The 18093-nt window shown below is 40.5% G+C and overlaps 1 protein-coding gene across 1 annotated transcript; it reads left to right on the top strand.

Moving 5' to 3' along the window:
• The first annotated feature begins 650 nt into the window (after positions 1-650).
• LOC311042291 (uncharacterized protein) lies at positions 651-17355 on the top strand. The gene is made up of 6 exons (XM_084052939.1): positions 651-701; positions 13093-13184; positions 13708-13884; positions 15425-15480; positions 16475-16557; positions 17081-17355. The coding sequence occupies exons 2-5, from the start codon at positions 13115-13117 to the stop codon at positions 16538-16540; spliced, it is 369 nt and encodes a 122-aa protein (XP_083909065.1). The 5' UTR covers positions 651-701; positions 13093-13114; the 3' UTR covers positions 16541-16557; positions 17081-17355.
• The last annotated feature ends 738 nt before the right edge of the window (positions 17356-18093 follow it).

The following is an 18093-nucleotide window of genomic DNA, read 5'->3' as shown; positions in this document are numbered from 1 at the left end:
GTTTTGGTTTCTGTATAAAACAAAATTTCCCTTTCTTTAAAAGTAGCCTACTCAGCACAGCAAGGAGGAGAGCAAAGGCTTTGACAACAGTTAGAAATCATTTCAATAGCTTTTTGAAACAAAAACTGATGAAATTTCTGATTATGGCAATAATGGCATGACTATACCCTTTGTTATCTATCTGTGTTAACACGTTTACAGCAGTCTGCTTATGCGTGACATAGTGGCTCAATGTTTACAGTAAGAAGGTTGTGGTTTGAACCTGACCGGGGTCTTAATGTGTGGAGTTTCTTCTCTGGGTTTGTGCTGGTTGCTCTGCTTTCCTCCCACACTAAAACACATGCATGTTAGGACCAGTGCCCTTGAGCAAGACACTGGCCTTATAGCTGGAGCTGGACTTCAGGTGCTGCACAGTAGCTGCTAGCTAGGATGGTTTAAAGCAGACACATTTCCTTACTAGGATCAATAACATGGCAGAATAGGCAAACCTAACCAGATATTATGTTATGCCATTGATAATATCAACTCTTAACTTGTGTGTTTTTTAGGCTTCGGGGAGGAGCCGTCAGGCCACTTCCTGAATTGTGGAGAAAAGAGGGGAGATGTAGATAAGCATACTGCAGAAACAGTAGAGTTCACAGCAGAAGATCAGAGCGACGTTTATATCAAGAAGAAACACCAGGAGGAAAACACAGAAAGAGGTAGAACACAATCATTTTATAACACCTTATATCACTGAAATGTATCAATACTGAGATTATTCTAGACAAAATGTAACTTGGAAGGTAGTCGTACCGATGTTCTGAATGTATGGCTTTTGTTGCTGAGTTTGGGGAAGGTCACAGAGGGAATAGTTATTATAACTTGTCTCGCCGCTTTAAGACTGAAAGTGTTAAAATGTAGTTTTCATGGTTTATTGTTGGTTGAATAACCAAATAGTCAAATACAGCACAGAAGTACAGTAAAACACTTGTGCTAAAAGGATAAGACAAAAGAGTCCTGGGGACTTGTTTCCATCTCTCCATCATGGTCCTATGTATTCAATTCAGATTCAATTCAAACAGATCATAGAATAATAACACACGTCATCCACAAATACACATATCTATTTACAGAGGAGAAAGGGGAAGAAACGTCTAGACTCATAATGAGTATAGAAGTTTTTATATGATTTCTTTACAGAGATTCATTGTCTAATAATGACTGTATGCTGTATGTAAGTGTCCCAATTTCTCCCAGCAGAAGCAATGTAACCACTAACCAGTATTATTCCTGTATATTTATTGTATCATGTAAGTGATCTTGTCTGATTTTGAACAGAACAGGGTCACTGTGGAGACACAATGACTGAGAAGATGTTGGTTGTCATCTGGATGATGCTGCTATTCTCTGTGATGATGGGCCACGCAGGAGGTAGCTTCTTTTTCTGATGTGCAATCATTTTGTTTTCTTTTGTAATGACTGTGATTTATTCCTTAAGTGTGTATCTTGTTGATGTCCACATTTGTTACCCACACACTCACTAACTACAAAGACTACATAAACAGATGATACAGTAGGGACAAATGATCAGGTTAATGATAAACCTTTTAAAAGGCTTGGTTAGAACTATCTCCCATCTAATGAAATATTTTAACTCGATGGGGGGAAAAAAAGAAAGTATGAGTTAGAGAAACAAATGAGGAAGCCATACAGTACAACTTTAGAGAACAAACTGAAATGGAAGAAACCACTGAACACGAGGTCAGTGAACATGGGGAAGAACATGGACCCACAACAAGACCACAAGACCCACAACAGACTCTGTGGAGACTTGCTACTCTCAGCAAAGAAATAAAAACGCTAAAATAAGAGCTGCAACACAAACCTACTCTCTGACAATAAATGTAGAGTCATACCAAAAACTATACAAATGGTACCCAACCCAATACCTCCCTGCATCAAGGGTTGGATTGGGGGTACTGTAAGTCTCTGTGACATACTAGCATCAGATTCAGGGGGGGGGGGGGTACTTGTCTTATACATCAAGCTGACTCATGAAACAGGAGATTGTGTGTGTGCACACGTGGGTGTGTGTTTTTCTATGATTGTGAGTTTGATGTAGGACCAGGGGTGAAATGTTTGTTGTTTTGTTTGACTGAATAGAGGGTTTTTCTGAGAGAGAGAGAGAGAGAGAGAGAGAGAGCATACATGTAGATCGTGTACGTGTCATATTTTTTTTTGTCTGAAAAAAAGCATGGTTTCCTTTTTGTGTTTCCTGCAGTGAAGGGTGAGTCAGAACCCCAGGATGACGCTGTCAATGCGACACCAACCTATGACTACGATGTTACGTTTGAATACGAATTCTACAGTAAGAACAAACACATGCTGACACATTAGCCCTGACACAGTACCTTATAGTACTACTGATACACTGATTACACTGACACTACTCAACAGTACTACACTGCCCTACAAAGACAATGTGACTACACTACACAAAGAATTGAACTGATCAAAAACAAAGGCTGTAAAGTGTTTCACTTGCTCAGCCAAATCGGTATATAAGTGATGTTGCACTAATTGTCGTGTGTGCGTTTGTCCATCCGTCATTCTGTCTTTGGCCAGCTAATCTCCGGCACCGTTGGCCCGATCGGCGTAAAACTGTGCTCACACACTCCCTGGGGGCCAGAGCAGAACCTCTGCCCCAAATGTTTCACATTGGCCTGTTATGGTGCCACCAAGAGGACACACATTATTTCATATTACTCCTATAGATTTTCTCCAAACATCACTTCAATCGCTACATATTATCTCTATAGTCATGTGATCAAGACTGATCTTTCAGATTTTTCATATTCCATCCTGATTGAAGGCTAAGCTTGTCATCCAAAGTTTGCAGGAGTGGTCTGTTTTGAACACAATGCCTCAAATCATGATTGCAGTGTCGATTGCCGTGAAACTCTCACGCATATTCTGACTAGGCCATGGAAGATTTCTTCCAAATTGGCCTCATGGTGGTGCTATAACAGGCAAATGAAGAATCTCTGCCCCAAAATCGTGGCATAATGCCGCTTTTAAAAAGATGGTTAATGGCCAGCAATCAATGGTCTCAAAAAGACATCGGATAAGTTAGAATCACAGATACAGTACAGATGATATACAGAAGGTGGGACATTTACACAGATTATTCAATTCAATTCAATTCAATTCAATTTTATTAAAGTGTTAAATCACAACAAGTTGTCTCAAGACACTTTACATGTAGAGAAGAGACCCGACAATCCCACCCTGAACAAGCAATTTTTGCGACAGTGGCAACGAAAAACTCCCTCTTAACTGGAAGAAACGTCAGGCAGGCCCTAGGCTCTAGGGTGGCGGCCTTCTGCCTCGACCGTGTCGGGGGAAAGAGGAGAGAGAGAGGGAGAGAGAGAGAGAGAGAGAGAGAGACAGACAGAGACAGAGACAGAGACAGAGAGAGAGAGATACAGTGCAGGTAGTAACAGTAACAATAGTAGCACATATAATAGTGTAATATATGATATATATGATAGTATAATATAGTACAGCAATAATGTGTATGTAGTATATAATGGTGTAATATAAGAATATTAAGATAATATACAGTATATATAGTATAGTGGTATAGTGCAGTGTAGTAGAAATCCACGGTCGTGCTCCATGGAGAGGCCCGGTCCGCAGTCACAGTCTTGAGCCGCAGCTGGGGGTCCGTATTGACAGTCCATGGACCTGCGACGTGGGAAATAAAAGAAACTCCGGGGAGCGGGTCCCCGGTTGTAGAATTAGTGGCAGGCCTTACTAGAGCGTGAATCCGTACAGGGTTAATTACGATTGTACCATTGGGACACAAACCCACACAACCAAAGGGAGAACGAGAAGAGAGAGGACGAGAGGAGAGAGGGGGGGGGGGTGGGGAGGGGAGAGAGGATAACTATAGGGTGACTGAATCTATACACTTCGGCTATAGGCTTTATAGGATTAGTGTCTACTCTCCTTCAGCCCTCCTCTTTCGGTGGTACTCCTTTGTTTTCATTCCTAATAACAACAACTCTACACCTTGTAATGGGAGTTGAGGACAGATTCAGCTGCGGGGCTCTGAATCTGTCTTGAGAAATGAGTGCAAAAATAAATACATTAATATATGAAATGAATTAATCCAAATTTGTTGTGTTTCTATAGCGTTGGATTACAGTTCTTTTGAGGAGCCACTAGTCAACACGACTAGTGGAAGTTCAAGTCATCCTCACACACACAGTATCAACACGGTATGCTATATTCTTCACTCCATTATGAAATAATGTTTGATAATTCTGTTTTTTAAATGTCAAAGTGTGAAAACGTGGGACTTCATGTGACCAGCCCGTGGTGTCAGTCATCTATGACATAATTATGATATGACTCTAAATTTGGTTTCAGCCCAATCAGAGCCCTATTATTACTTCCATTATAACATATTTTCCGTCAAACAAAGAGTCCACTTTAAAATGCTGCTCACCACCTACAGTACAAGGCACTGCCTCTCTGCCCTCCTCGAGCGTCATCGCCTCCTCGCCCGTCCCGTTCCCTCAGGTCCAGTGACGCCGGTCTCCTGGAGGTCCCCCAAGACCATGCAGGCTCCGAACCTGGGGCGTCTTTCCCTCTGGAATGCACTCCCCAAACATATCAGAGACGCCCTCTCCCTCCCTACCTTCAAAACCGCCCTGAAAACCCACCTGTCCAGAATCGCCTTTCCGAGTTGAATTTGATTTCAACTCGTAATTTTTTGTGTTTTATTGCTTTTTGCTTGTCTGAGTTTTTCCTAATGAAGCTGTTCTCTTTTTGTGTCCTCTCCCCTGGCCCCCCCACACACATGTAAAGCGTCTTTGAGTACTTAGAAAAGTGCTATTTAAATTCCAGATATCTTGCACCTATAATTGACGGCCAAACTCATGGGGCTACACATGTGTGTGTGCGCGGTCTCCACGCACACACATGGCCCAACTAACTCCACATTTTACCCCAAAATTCCTCAATATTCTGCCTCTGAACCGGCTGCTTCCCATACCGTTACTCTACTTCCATGATGTACAATAAATATGAAACGCATTATGCCCCAATACTATGCAAATCTCTTCCCCAGCGCGAAATTCACTTCCGGGTGCTTATTTTGGTCTGACATCAGAGAACCCACATATTTGGGCATAACTGATATAGGCAGCTCCATATATGGAGATGTCTGACACTATCTGACATCACCATAATGACAGGGGCACAGCCATCACGGTCCCATATTTGGGCATAACTGATATAGGCAGCTCCATATATGGAGATGTCTGACACTATCTGACATCACCATAATGACAGGGGCACAGCCATCACTATAAAGGACCTGGATGCCCTGGATTCTTTGCAGAGCTCAGTGAAGACTTTCTCCATGCGGAGGCCACTGCACAAAGGTGCCCCACAGACGCAGTAGACACAACATTCATACAAAATCAGCTACTGCTTGCAATTGATGATGAACTCTCACAAATAACACAGCAACAACAAATTGTACAGTCGCTTGCTCCTAAGCTCACTGCGGAACAAATGGCACTCTGCGAATCCGTCTATCAGGCAGTGCATGCCCCACAAGAAGAAACCATCACACGCCAGTTCATTCTCAACTCCCCTGCAGGATATGGCAAAACCTTTACCTTTAAGGTCATTGCTGCTACGATACGCGCAGAGCATGGCATTGTGCTGTGTGTGGGCAGCACAGAACCTGGAGGGTGGTAGGACCGCTCATTCACGATTTAAGATCCCAATCCCCATTTTCCAAGACTCTGTCTGTGCCATCAACGCAGAGTCCAATCTGGCCAAGCTCATTAAAGACAGCAACTTAATCATCTGGGACGAGATTTTCAGTGTTGACCGCTTTAACGTCGAGTGTGTGGAAAGAACACTGAGGGATCTCATGCACTCACAGCAGCCTTGGGGTGGCAAAACTGTCCTCCTGGGTGGAGACCCAAGGCAAACCCTCCCCGTTATCAAAAGAGCAGGCAGGCCCCAGATAGTTTCAGCATGCATCCAGATGTCAACACTCTATCCTCACATGAAACACCACAAGCTAAACCTCAACATGAGAACACACGCAGCAGAGAAGGACTTCTCCCACTATCTCCTTGCATTAGGGGAAGGAACACTCCCACACGAGGAGGACACAGAATGGCAGGTCCGCATTCAACCCCACCACTTGGTTCACGATCTCCAAACTCTCATTTCATTCACCTTTCCTGACTTGCAAACTGGATGTGTCAACAAAGACAACCTTCTCAATGGCACTGTATACACTCCTCTGAATAATGACATTAGAGAAATCAACAACATATGCCTGGCAGACTTCCCTACAGAACAGAGAGTCTACTTTTCAGCCGACACAATTCTGGAGGACGACCACAAGGACTCCATGCCTGTGGAATTCCTCAATTCACTGACACCCTCTGGAATGCCTGATCATAACCTCAAGTTGAAAGTAGGAGCCCCAGTCATGCTGCTGAGAAACCTGCAAGCAGGTCCCGACCGCACTCTCAAGAATGGCACCAGAATGGTGGTACTGCAGATGATGGACAAAATCATTGAGTGTGAGATTGCAGCTGGCACAAACAGGGGTGAAAAAATCTTCCTCCCAAGGATACCTCACTATGACAGAGATGAGGAGCTTCCCTTCACCTTCATCAGACGACAGTTCCCTATCCGCTTAGCTTTCTCTGTCACCATCAATAAGGGGCAGGGGCAAGAGAACGAACGAGTTGGCATCTACTTGCCTCAACCTGTGTTCGCTCATGGCCAACTCTACACAGCCTTCTCCAGGGGAAAGAGAGCCAGCGCCGTCAAAGTTTTCATTGTGAACAATGATGAGGGAATTACTGACAACGTTGTTTATCCCGAACTCTTTTATTAATCCAAACATGCTCATTCAAACACTTTGCATGTGCTGCTACTCCCTTATTGCATAGTGACAAATGACCTTCATTCTTCAACATAATTGCCATTGCCTTTGTTTGTATTCTCCCCCCAATGCAACATACTGTACACCTGCTCCTGATTAATGCTTCACTGTTAATGTTATTCTGGATGTCATTTCATTTCACTGCTATTTTGCCTTTCTCACATTTACATGTTGCCACCAACACTGTCCGACATCACACCATGCCAATAAACCATGCTATCTAACAAACAATGCAATCTCATTTCAATCAACAACAACCCGCCTACATTCATACCCAATACTTCTCTTGCCTCAATCACATTACTCAACACTACTACTTCCTTGCACACTACATGTACACACCTACACAGTGCGACGTCGCGCGGACGCTAGATGTGAGGGCCGCGCAGCGGCCCGAACTTCTAGTTATTATTATTGTGGGATCGCTAAAGCGATCACACTACTGTTATTGTCAATATTTTTTTTTGGCACCAGTTTTTTGGCACCTAACTAGTCCTTCATACTTTTAGCTACAAACTCCGTTCCAACTCTTCAACGTTCGGCCTACTCAGGACATGTCGGCTATTTTTTTTTTTTTTTTTAAATAATTTGTACTTTTAGAGATATTGCACTTTTTACTTCTAAAAAAAGCCCATTCATTTCAATGGGGAAATTCATACTTTTAGCTAGAAACTCCGTTCCAACTCTATAACGTTCAGCCTACTTAGGACATATTGGCTACCATTTGAATTTTTGAAATAATTTGTACTTTTAGAGATATTTCACTTTTTACTGCTAAAACAATCCCATTCATTTCAATGGAGAAATGCTATTTAGCCACAGTGGAGCCTAGCAACTGCTTATTATACCCTAACAACACCATATTAGAGCCTAGCAACCACCTATTATACCCTAGCAACCACCTATTACACCCTAGCAACCACCGTTTTACCCTAGCAACCACCTTTTGTACCCTAGCAACCGCATATTAGACCATATAAACTGCATATTAAACCTTAGCAACCCCCTATTAGACCCTAGCAACCACGTATTACACCCTAGCAACCACCTGTTTACCCTAGCAACCACCGGTTTTACCCCAGCAACCACCTGTTTTACCCTAGCAACCACCAATTAGACCCTAGCAACCACCTATTAGACCCTAGCAACCGCTTATTAGGCCCTAGCAACCACCTGTTTTACCCTAGTAACCACCTGTTTTACCCTAGCAACCACCTATTAGACCCTAGCAACCACCTATTAGACCCTAGCAACCGCCTATTAGAACCTAGTTATCACTGTTTTACACTAAAAAATACATTTTACACTATTCAACACTGCCAACACTATAAAAACTTTTAACACTAATACTTTAACACCTTTCAAACCTTTCACACCTTTCAAACCTTTAGAACCTTTCAAACCTTTAGAACTTTTAGAACCTTTAGAACCTTTCAAACCTTTAGAACCTTTCAAACCATTCAAACCTTTAGAACCTTTCAAACCTTTAGAACCTTTCAAACCTTTAGAACCTTTCAAACTTTTCAAACCCTTCAAACCCTTTAAACCTTTCAAACCTTTCAAACCTTTCAAACCTATAACACTACTAACACTATCAATACTCAATACCTGCAACATTCTTAGCGATCCCACACTGTTTCTTCAGGAACAGTACTTTCTAGTTATTATTATTATTATTAATATAATATTATATTTCAAAAAGTATGAAACCTATGTGGGGGGGAAATAGCAGAGGTACTTCTGTGGCACTGATCGGTCCATCAAACAAACCAACACACACACACACACACACACACACACACACACACACACACACACACACACACACACACACACACACACGGCATCCATAATAACCTTCATAACAACCATCTAAGAATAACATAACAGTATAACATTCTGCAGTAATCTGCTTTCATCTTTTAAAGTATGTCATTTCCTTTTTCACCAATCTACAGTACATGTTTCTCAGTATCTCATGACCTTTTGTTGACCTCTTTTTTAGACTTCAGGGATTGGTCTATTGACTGCAAGTCTCCTGTTGGGATTGGCTGTTCAGCAGATCATGTGACCGGTCCACTATACATGGTAACACGGTACACCACAACCACAACACCTCAGTAACCACATGACTAATGACATTCATACACTTACAGTACTGTAATGTATTATTATAGGCAGACAACTGTACTGTTGGTGACACTGTATATATTTGTAACATATATCTGAAGCACACACACACACACACACACACACACACACACACACACACACACACACACACACACACACACACACACACAAATATATATATATGAGCTATTATGTAATACGTGACTTATACATTTATAACATCTATCTGAACTATAAGTGACATAAGTATATTGTAACATATCGTCGCTGTCGGGCAGAAACCAGCCATCTCCATTCTTCTACTTTTAATATTTTTTAATAAATCAGTGCTATTGAACACCCTTTACGTCTGTTGGTGCAGGTTTTACAAATATGGAACCAATTAAAATGATTAAAAAGACTAAACTTCTTGACTAAGTATCATTGATTAGAATGATGAAGTCCAGGGACGTGCACAGATAGACTCTAGGTGGTGCTAGAGCACCTGCCCTTTGCCCTCTTGACCAGAAGTGCCCTTTTTTTCAGTTTACAGCAGGGGTCTTCAACCGGGGGTCCAGGACCTCTAGGGGGTTCTCAGAGTTACTACAAGGGGTCCGCTAAATCTTTATGTGATATGATTTTTCTTTTTACCATAACCACTCGAAACTTAGCATCCCTTTTCTGAGGAGAACTTTAGCCAAAAATAGCCGATCTACAAGCCCACAACGCCTCGCAGCGCGAGGCGTTGTGGGCTTGTAGATCTGCTATTTTTGGCTAAGAGGTATAGGTGTAGAGGGAAAAAAGAGCAGACCAAGTAAACAAAAAAAGTATAATTTACTTGAGCACCTGCCCCTCAAAATGTCTGTGCACGCCACTGAATTTAAGGACACATTCAAGTATCTGGCGATGTATAAATTCACCATACAAACTTTGATGAAGCAGTGTTGTGTTGTCCCTGAAAAGTTAATGGTTTCTGACCGACAGCAGAGATATCTGAACTACAGGTGACATATTAGTGGTTTGCAATATGTATGAGAACTGTTGTGAAATATATATTTGTAACATATATCTGAACTTTTAATGACATAATATATGAAACAGTGGTTCTCAAACCTTTTCATGTCAAGGACCCTAAAATTAGCAGGGACCCCTATACAAGATTTGTGTTGTGACATAATAACTACAGGTGTCATATTTGTACTTTGTAATGAGAACTAGAAGTGAAATATGTACCAAAAGCAACACATTTTATATATATATATATATATATATATATATATATATATATATATATATATATATATATATATATATATATATATATATATACACACACACACACACACACACACACACACACACACACACACACACACACACACACACACACACTGTATGTTGCAGCAAACAGACCAACTCCTGTCTCTGTTCTACAGACAGAAATCTACTGACCTTCACCTACAAACCCACAGTGACATCAGAGGAAGCAGACAACCAATCAGATGCTCTGATCATCCAGTATCGGACAGGATTTTGAATTAATGTTCTTTCAAAGAAAATAAATTCTAAACCCATTGTATCTACCTATTTTCTTTATGTTTAGTTATGTTTAGTTCTGCTATTTTCGCTGACTGTTCGCCCCCAGAATAGGGACCTTATAGGGTTCACGTGGTTAATGATGTTTCAGTCTCTGGACCATTAGTCTATCAGACACCTGACCACACCGATACATTGTCTCATCACAGTGCAAGGAACCATTCTAGAATGTTGTGTCAGTTTCATTAGAGCTGTGAGCCAGTCAGAAACAGTCCTTTATTGGAGATTGATTGATTGATTGAATATTTTATTTGGCAAAAAAATGTAAACAGCACAATTATATTTATAATACTTTGACTAAAAGGTCCGTCCAAAAAAGTCCTTGCGGTCTTGTTTCCATCGGGGTCCTTGGTATTCAATTCATAGACATACTGTATATTGTAGCAACCAAACAGTTCAAATATCAACACAAAAATACAGACAAAATAACACTTTATGTACAAACAAAACAAAAATGCAGAACATAATAAATAACATATGTACAAAAATGGGGGGGGGGTCGTCTGGGAAAAGACGGGAAAATGGTACTACCTCCTCTTTTGGAGACAGTTTCACTTCAGTGTGAAGAGGAAGCCATTTCAGCCACAATGAGGTCAGGGGTCTATTTCACGAAAGCGGAATTAAAATATTATTAATTGGTTTAAAAGGCAAATCCAGGTTTGACAAGCCTGCGCTGTTCAGCCTGGTTTATTCAGTTCCACGAACGCCAAGCCTGGCTGAGAAGGAGCGACTTTGTCAAGCCAGGATCGTTAAACCAGGCTGAATGTGAGTTCACCTATTCCTATAAAAGACCATGAAAGTCGATAGCAGAATCCTTGAACTTGACCAATCATGGAGCCCAAAACCAGAGCGGCGTTCTTCTCTGTGGCTGAACAGCAGCACTGCAGCAGCTCATGGAATCATACAAGGAAGTAAAATGTATAATAAGCAAGAAAGGAAACATGGCCGCAATAAATATAGATCCAGGGAGAAAGCGTGGCAAAGTATTGCCGACAAATTAAATGCAAAAGTTGTCCAAAAATATGCAACTAATTTATATACAAGTCCATAAATATATAATTCAGTTAGGCTTAAACATGAGGAGTTTATGTGAATATTGGAAGTAAAATTATAAACACTTAGAATAATTTTCTAATTTCTAATTAAGAAGAAGATCTACAAATGAAAAGTTTGCCTTTTGGCGGCTGGGGGTCCCCGGTCCACAGGGGTCAACGGGGGTCCAGGGGTACACGGGGGGCCCCCGTGGACCCCCGGCCGCCACGGGGACCCCGTGTACCCCCGGCCGCCACAGGGACCCCGTGGACCCCCGGCCGCCGTAAGACAATTTTTTTCAGAGCTTGTAGATCTTCGATTATAAGTGTGGAAAAACTCATTGGTTTACGATTGGAGTCATTGGACTATCAGCTATTTCACAAAAAAATGAAGAACAAGGCACTGGATTAATAAAGCTTGGCTGTTAGCCTGGTCCGGACCAGGCTAAGTTCACAGCTAAATTGCCATGGTAACTAAGGCAGGATTGCTTCAATTTTCTTTCGTGAAACTGGATCATGGATAAATATAACCAGGTTTACTGGCTAAATTAATCTGCCGAGCTAACTCAGCTTTCGTGAAACCGATTCCTGGATAATTTAAGCCAGGATAGCCGATTAAATCCGGTTTATCCCTAATCCAGGTTTCGTGAAACGGGCCCCAGGTCTCATGAGATCAAGTTATTTCAATATTTTTTTTAAATTCAAATTAAGCACATCTCCTGTCAACTGGAAGTTGTATCATTATTACACATGCAGCTGAAGCTTTGGTAAGATGATGATTAGAAATTCAGCATAATAGACTCTGAATTCAGTATCAAGCATTGATACGGATGCTGTTCATTGTCATACACAGTATAAACATTTCAGTGAGGAAAGGGTAAACAAAACACTGAAAACCCCATTCAGAACAAAATGGTTTGGTTTCCGTTTCGTCGGTGCTCCACCCACACTAAACACATACAGGTGCAAAGAAGGCAGTCGTAAGAGACAGAGAAGAGAGTTAACAGCAGAAAGATCGAAGAGACATTACCATCAAGAAGAAACACCAGGAGGATAACACATAAAGAGGTAGAACACAATAATTTGATGACACCTTAAATCACCGAAATTAATCAGTTAAATATTCTAGACAAAATCTGACCACAATATATTGCTATAAAATAACACAAGATGTTCTGTGTGCATGTATTGTTCATTGTTGTCATAATCAGGATAGAAGTTTTTATATGATTTATTTACAGATTCATTGTGTAATAATGACTGTATGATGTATGTACTGTAAGTGTCCCAATTTCTCCCAGCAGAAGCAATGTAACCACTAAACAGTATAACTCCTGTATATTTATTGCATCATGTAAAGTGATCTTGTCTGATTTTGAACAGAACAGGGTCCTGTGGAGACACAATGACTGAGAAGATGTTGGTTGTCATGTGGACGATGCTGCTCTTCTCTGTGATGGGCCTTCATCGTGAAGGTAGCTTCTTTTTCTGATGCAAAATCATATTGTTTCTTTTGTTATTACTGTGAGTTATAATTGTGTATTGTGTATCTTGTTGATGTCCACATTCGTTCATCACACACTCACTAACTACAATAGACTACAAGCTCTAATTAAACAGATGATACATTATGTCAAATGATAAACCTTTTAAAAGTCTTGGATTGATCTAATGAAATATTGTTAAACAATTAGAAAATAGTGGTCGGTCAAAATAAACCATCAAAATACATACAACTCTGAGGACAAAATAAGATATGAGTAAGAGAAACAAATGAGGAAGCACTAAAAGGCAATACAACTTTAGAGAATAAACGGAAATGGAGGAAACCACTGAACACGACCACACACAGACTCTGTGAAGACTTGCTACTCTCAGCAAAGACATGAGAGAGAGAGAGAGAGAGAGAGAGAGAGAGAGAGAGAGAGAGAGCATACCTGTAGATAAAACATTTTTTGTCTGAAAAAAAAAAATGGTTTCCTTTTTGTGTTTCTGCAGTGAAGGGGGAGTCAGAACCCCAGGACGTCAATGCGACCTATGACTACGACGACCCCATCGTCAATGCGACCTATGACTACGACGACCCCATCGTCAATGCGACCTATGACTACGACGACCCCATCGTCAATGCGACCTATGACTACGACGACCCCATCGGACTCCATCCGTCCATGTGTGCGTTTGTCTATCCGTCATTCTGTCTTTGAGCAGCTAATCTCCGGCACCGTTGGCCCGGCCTAAAACTGTGCTCGCACACTCCCTGGAGGCCAGAGCAGAACCTCTGCCAAAAAATGTTCACATTGGCCTGTTATAGCGCCACCAAGAGGACACACATTATTTCATATTACTCCTATAGATTTTGATCCAAACATCATGTCAATCGCTACATATTATCTCTATAGTCATGTGATCAAGACCAAGAGTAAGACCTGTCTGATTTTTCATATTACATCCTGATTGGCTAAGATTGGCATCCAAAGTTTGCAGGAGTGGTCCGTTTTGAACACAATGCTTCAAATCATGATTGTAGTGTTGATTGCCATGAATCAACACTGGTTTGCTGTCAGGCAGAAACCAGCTAAACACCATCTTTGATGTGGCAGTATAGACGGATTTCCGCGCGACGTCATCACAGAGCAGAATGCGCAATCTGCGCAATCTGCGCATGCCCGGGTGAAAGGCGCGTTCGAAAATACAGCCCTGAGCGGCAGTGAGCGCACTGGCCAATACAAACTAATAGGCGAGTGTGCTCCGGTGCGTAATTTCCAAACGCACCCATAGGCTTCCCCCTCCTCTGCGCGGTCATATTCCTCTCATGTTTACTAACAGGAAACCCGTCTATTGCTTTGTTTTAAAAATATACGTTTTTTTATATATATATGAGTATTTATATATTATATATCTCTGCTGTCCAGCAGAAACCAGCTAACTCCAAAATGTTATTTTTTCAGGAAATGACAAAAACAAAACAAAAAGTGGAGTTAGGAGGTTTTGTTCATCATTGATAAGAGCAGCTGAATGGACCTCCTCCTCTGACGCTCACAATGAGGTTGTAGGTCAAAAGGGGGTGGAGCCTGGAGTCAGCAAAACCAGCTAACTCCACCCCCCATTGGTTTTGTCAGAAGCACTTTTTAATACTGTTCATTGGTTCAATATTTTTTTAATCAACACACAGACGTAAAAGGTGTTCAACAGCACTGACTCATGGGGAAAAAAAGCAAAATCGGAAAAATGGAGTTAGCTGTGTATATATATATACATATATATATATATATATATATATATATATATATATATATATATATATATATATATATATATATATATATATATATATATATATATATATAGCGAGTAACTAACAATAGTGTATCAAAAAACAAAAGGAGATTGGGCCCTCTGCACTTGAACTGCGTGGGATTTCCATGCCTTTTTTACGGCCTTATTTCTTGTTTTCAACTCTTTTAACTTTTAGCATCAACCCAGATGATATACAGAAGGTGGGACATTTACACAGATTAGTGTTTACTCTCCTTCAGCCCTCCTCTTTCGGTGGTGTTGCTTTGTTTTCATTCCTAATAACAACTCTACATGTTGTAATGGGTGTTGCCGACAGATTCAGCTGCGGGGCTCTGAATCTGTCTTGAGAAATTAGTGCAAAAATAAATACATTAATATATGAAATAAATTAATCCAAATGTTCTGTGTTCTATAGGGGTGTTAGTAAACCTGACTAGTGGAAGTCATCCTCACACACACAGTATCAACAAGGTAAGCTATATTCCTCACCCCATTATGAAATAATGTCATTCTAAACTGATCATTCTGTTTTTCAAAAATCAAAGTGTGAAAATGTGGGACTTCATCTCTGACATATGATATGACTCTAAATTTGGTTTCAGCCCAATCAGAGCCGTATTACTTCCATTATAACATATTTCCCGTCAAACAAAGAGTCCACTTTAAAATGCTGCTCACCACCTACAAGGCACTGCACAACCTGGCTCCCCCCTGCCTCTCTGCCCTCCTCGAGCCACATGTCCCGTCCCGTCCCCTTAGGTCCAGTGGCCTCCTAGAGGTCCCCCAAGACCAGGCACCGAACCTGGGGCATCTTTCCCTCTGGAATGCACTCCCCAAACAAATCAGAGACGCTCCCTACCTTCAAAACCGCCCTGAAGCCCACCTGTCCAGAATCGCCTTTCCGAGTTGAATTTGATTTCAACTCGTAATTTTTAGTGTTTTAGTGCTTTTGCTTATCTGAGTTTTTCCTAATGAAGCTGTTCTCTTTTTTTATCCTCTCCCCTGAGTACTTAGAAAAGTGCTATTTAAATTCCAGATATCATTATTATTATTATTATTATTATATTATATTTCAAAATGTATGAAACCTTTGTGGGGAGGGGGGGAATAGCAGCGGTACTTCTGTGGCACTGATTGGTCCATCAAACAAACCAACACACACACACACACACACACACACACACACACACACACACACACACACACACACACACACACACACACACACACACACACACACACACACACACACACACACACACACACACACACACACACACACAGACAGACAGACAGACAGACAGACAGACAGACAGACAGACAGACATAACAACCATCTAAGAATAACATAATAGTGTAACATTCTGTAGTAATCTGCTTTCATCTTTTAAAGTATATCATTTCCTTTTTCACCAATCTACATGTTTCTCAGTATCTCATGACCTTTTGTTGACCTCTTCTTTAGACTTCAGGGATTGGTCTATTGACTGCAAGTCTCCTGTTGGGATTGGCTGTTCAGCAGAACATGTGACCGGTCCACTAGACATGGTAACACGGTACACCACAACCACAACACCTCAGTAACCACAAGACAAATGACATTCATACACTTACAGTACTGTAATGTATTATTATAGGCAGACAACTGTAGTGTTGATGACACAATGTATATATTTGTAAAATATCTGAAGTACACACACACACACACACACACACACACACACACACACACACACACACACACACACACACACACACACACACACACACACACACACACACACACACACACACACACACACACACACACACACACACACACACACACACACACACTATGAGCTAGACTTATACATTTATAACATATCTCTGAACTACAATAATAGGTGACATAAGTATATTTGTAACATAATTGTTGCTGTTGGGCAGAATCCACATTTCTTGAATAAATCAGTGCTATTGAACACCCTTTACCACTGTGGGAGGGTTTTACAAATATTGAACCAATGACATGTATTTATACTGTAAGTTGCAGCAAACAGACCAACTCCTGTCTCTGTTCTACATACAGAAATCTACTGACCTTCACCTACAAACTCACAGTGACATCAGAGGAAGCAGACAACCAATCAGATGCTCTGATCATCCAGTATCGGACAGGATTTTTCATTTTTAATGATTGTACTTTTAAAGAAAATACATTCTAAAGCCATTTTATGTACATTTTTATGTTTAGTTATGTTTAGTAAATCAAATTACAGAACTGTGTTAAAAACAGCAAACAACAAAGCAATAAAAACAACACATTAAATGAACAGAAATACAACAATTTACGGTAGAGGTGCTATGGGCAAATAATCCTAAGAGAAACATGTAATCAGTGGTGTAAAGTAACTAAGTACAGTACATTTACTCAAGTACTGTACTTAAGTACAATTTTGAGGTACTTTTCCTTTACTGGAGCATATCCAATGTTCAATACTTTTACTTCTACTCCACTACATCTCAGAGGCAAATATTGTGCTTTTACTCCACTATTATTTGAAAACTTCACTTACTAGTTACTTTGCAGATATAAATTATTATATTATAAAACATACATTAACCACTTTAGCCCTGATTTATATGTAGGCTATTTGAAAATAGCCAATCAACAAGCTCACAACGCGTCGCGATGCGACGCGTTTGTATTTTCAAACATTTTAGTACTTTAACTTTTGGTACTTTAAGTATATTTCAATGTCAATACTTTTGTACTTTTACTCAAGTAACATTTTTAACATGGGCCTTTTATGTATTTTATATATATTTTATTTACTTTAATTACAAGCTAAAACCTAAACCATGGTTGTAAAAAAACAAAGTTGTCCTTTAATATTTTCATTATTCCACTGGCATACCTTACATTACACCACCTACGCATGGTAGACATGGTAAGACTTTTTCGTCAACATGAATACTTGTTCATCTTAACAGAAACCACAACTCTTGAAACTAACTACAGTACCTTGACAAACAGAAAACGAGTTTAGCTCGTCCATTGTGGAGCAATTTGAAAACCCAGACAAAAACATGCATTCATAT

The sequence above is a fragment of the Gymnoscopelus microlampas genome (genome assembly GCF_963454915.1).
Source record: "Gymnoscopelus microlampas genome assembly, chromosome: 3".
NCBI classification, from domain to species: domain Eukaryota; kingdom Metazoa; phylum Chordata; class Actinopteri; order Myctophiformes; family Myctophidae; genus Gymnoscopelus; species Gymnoscopelus microlampas.
Note: the sequence above shows the minus strand (reverse complement) of the source record. Positions and strands in the feature narration are given on the sequence as shown.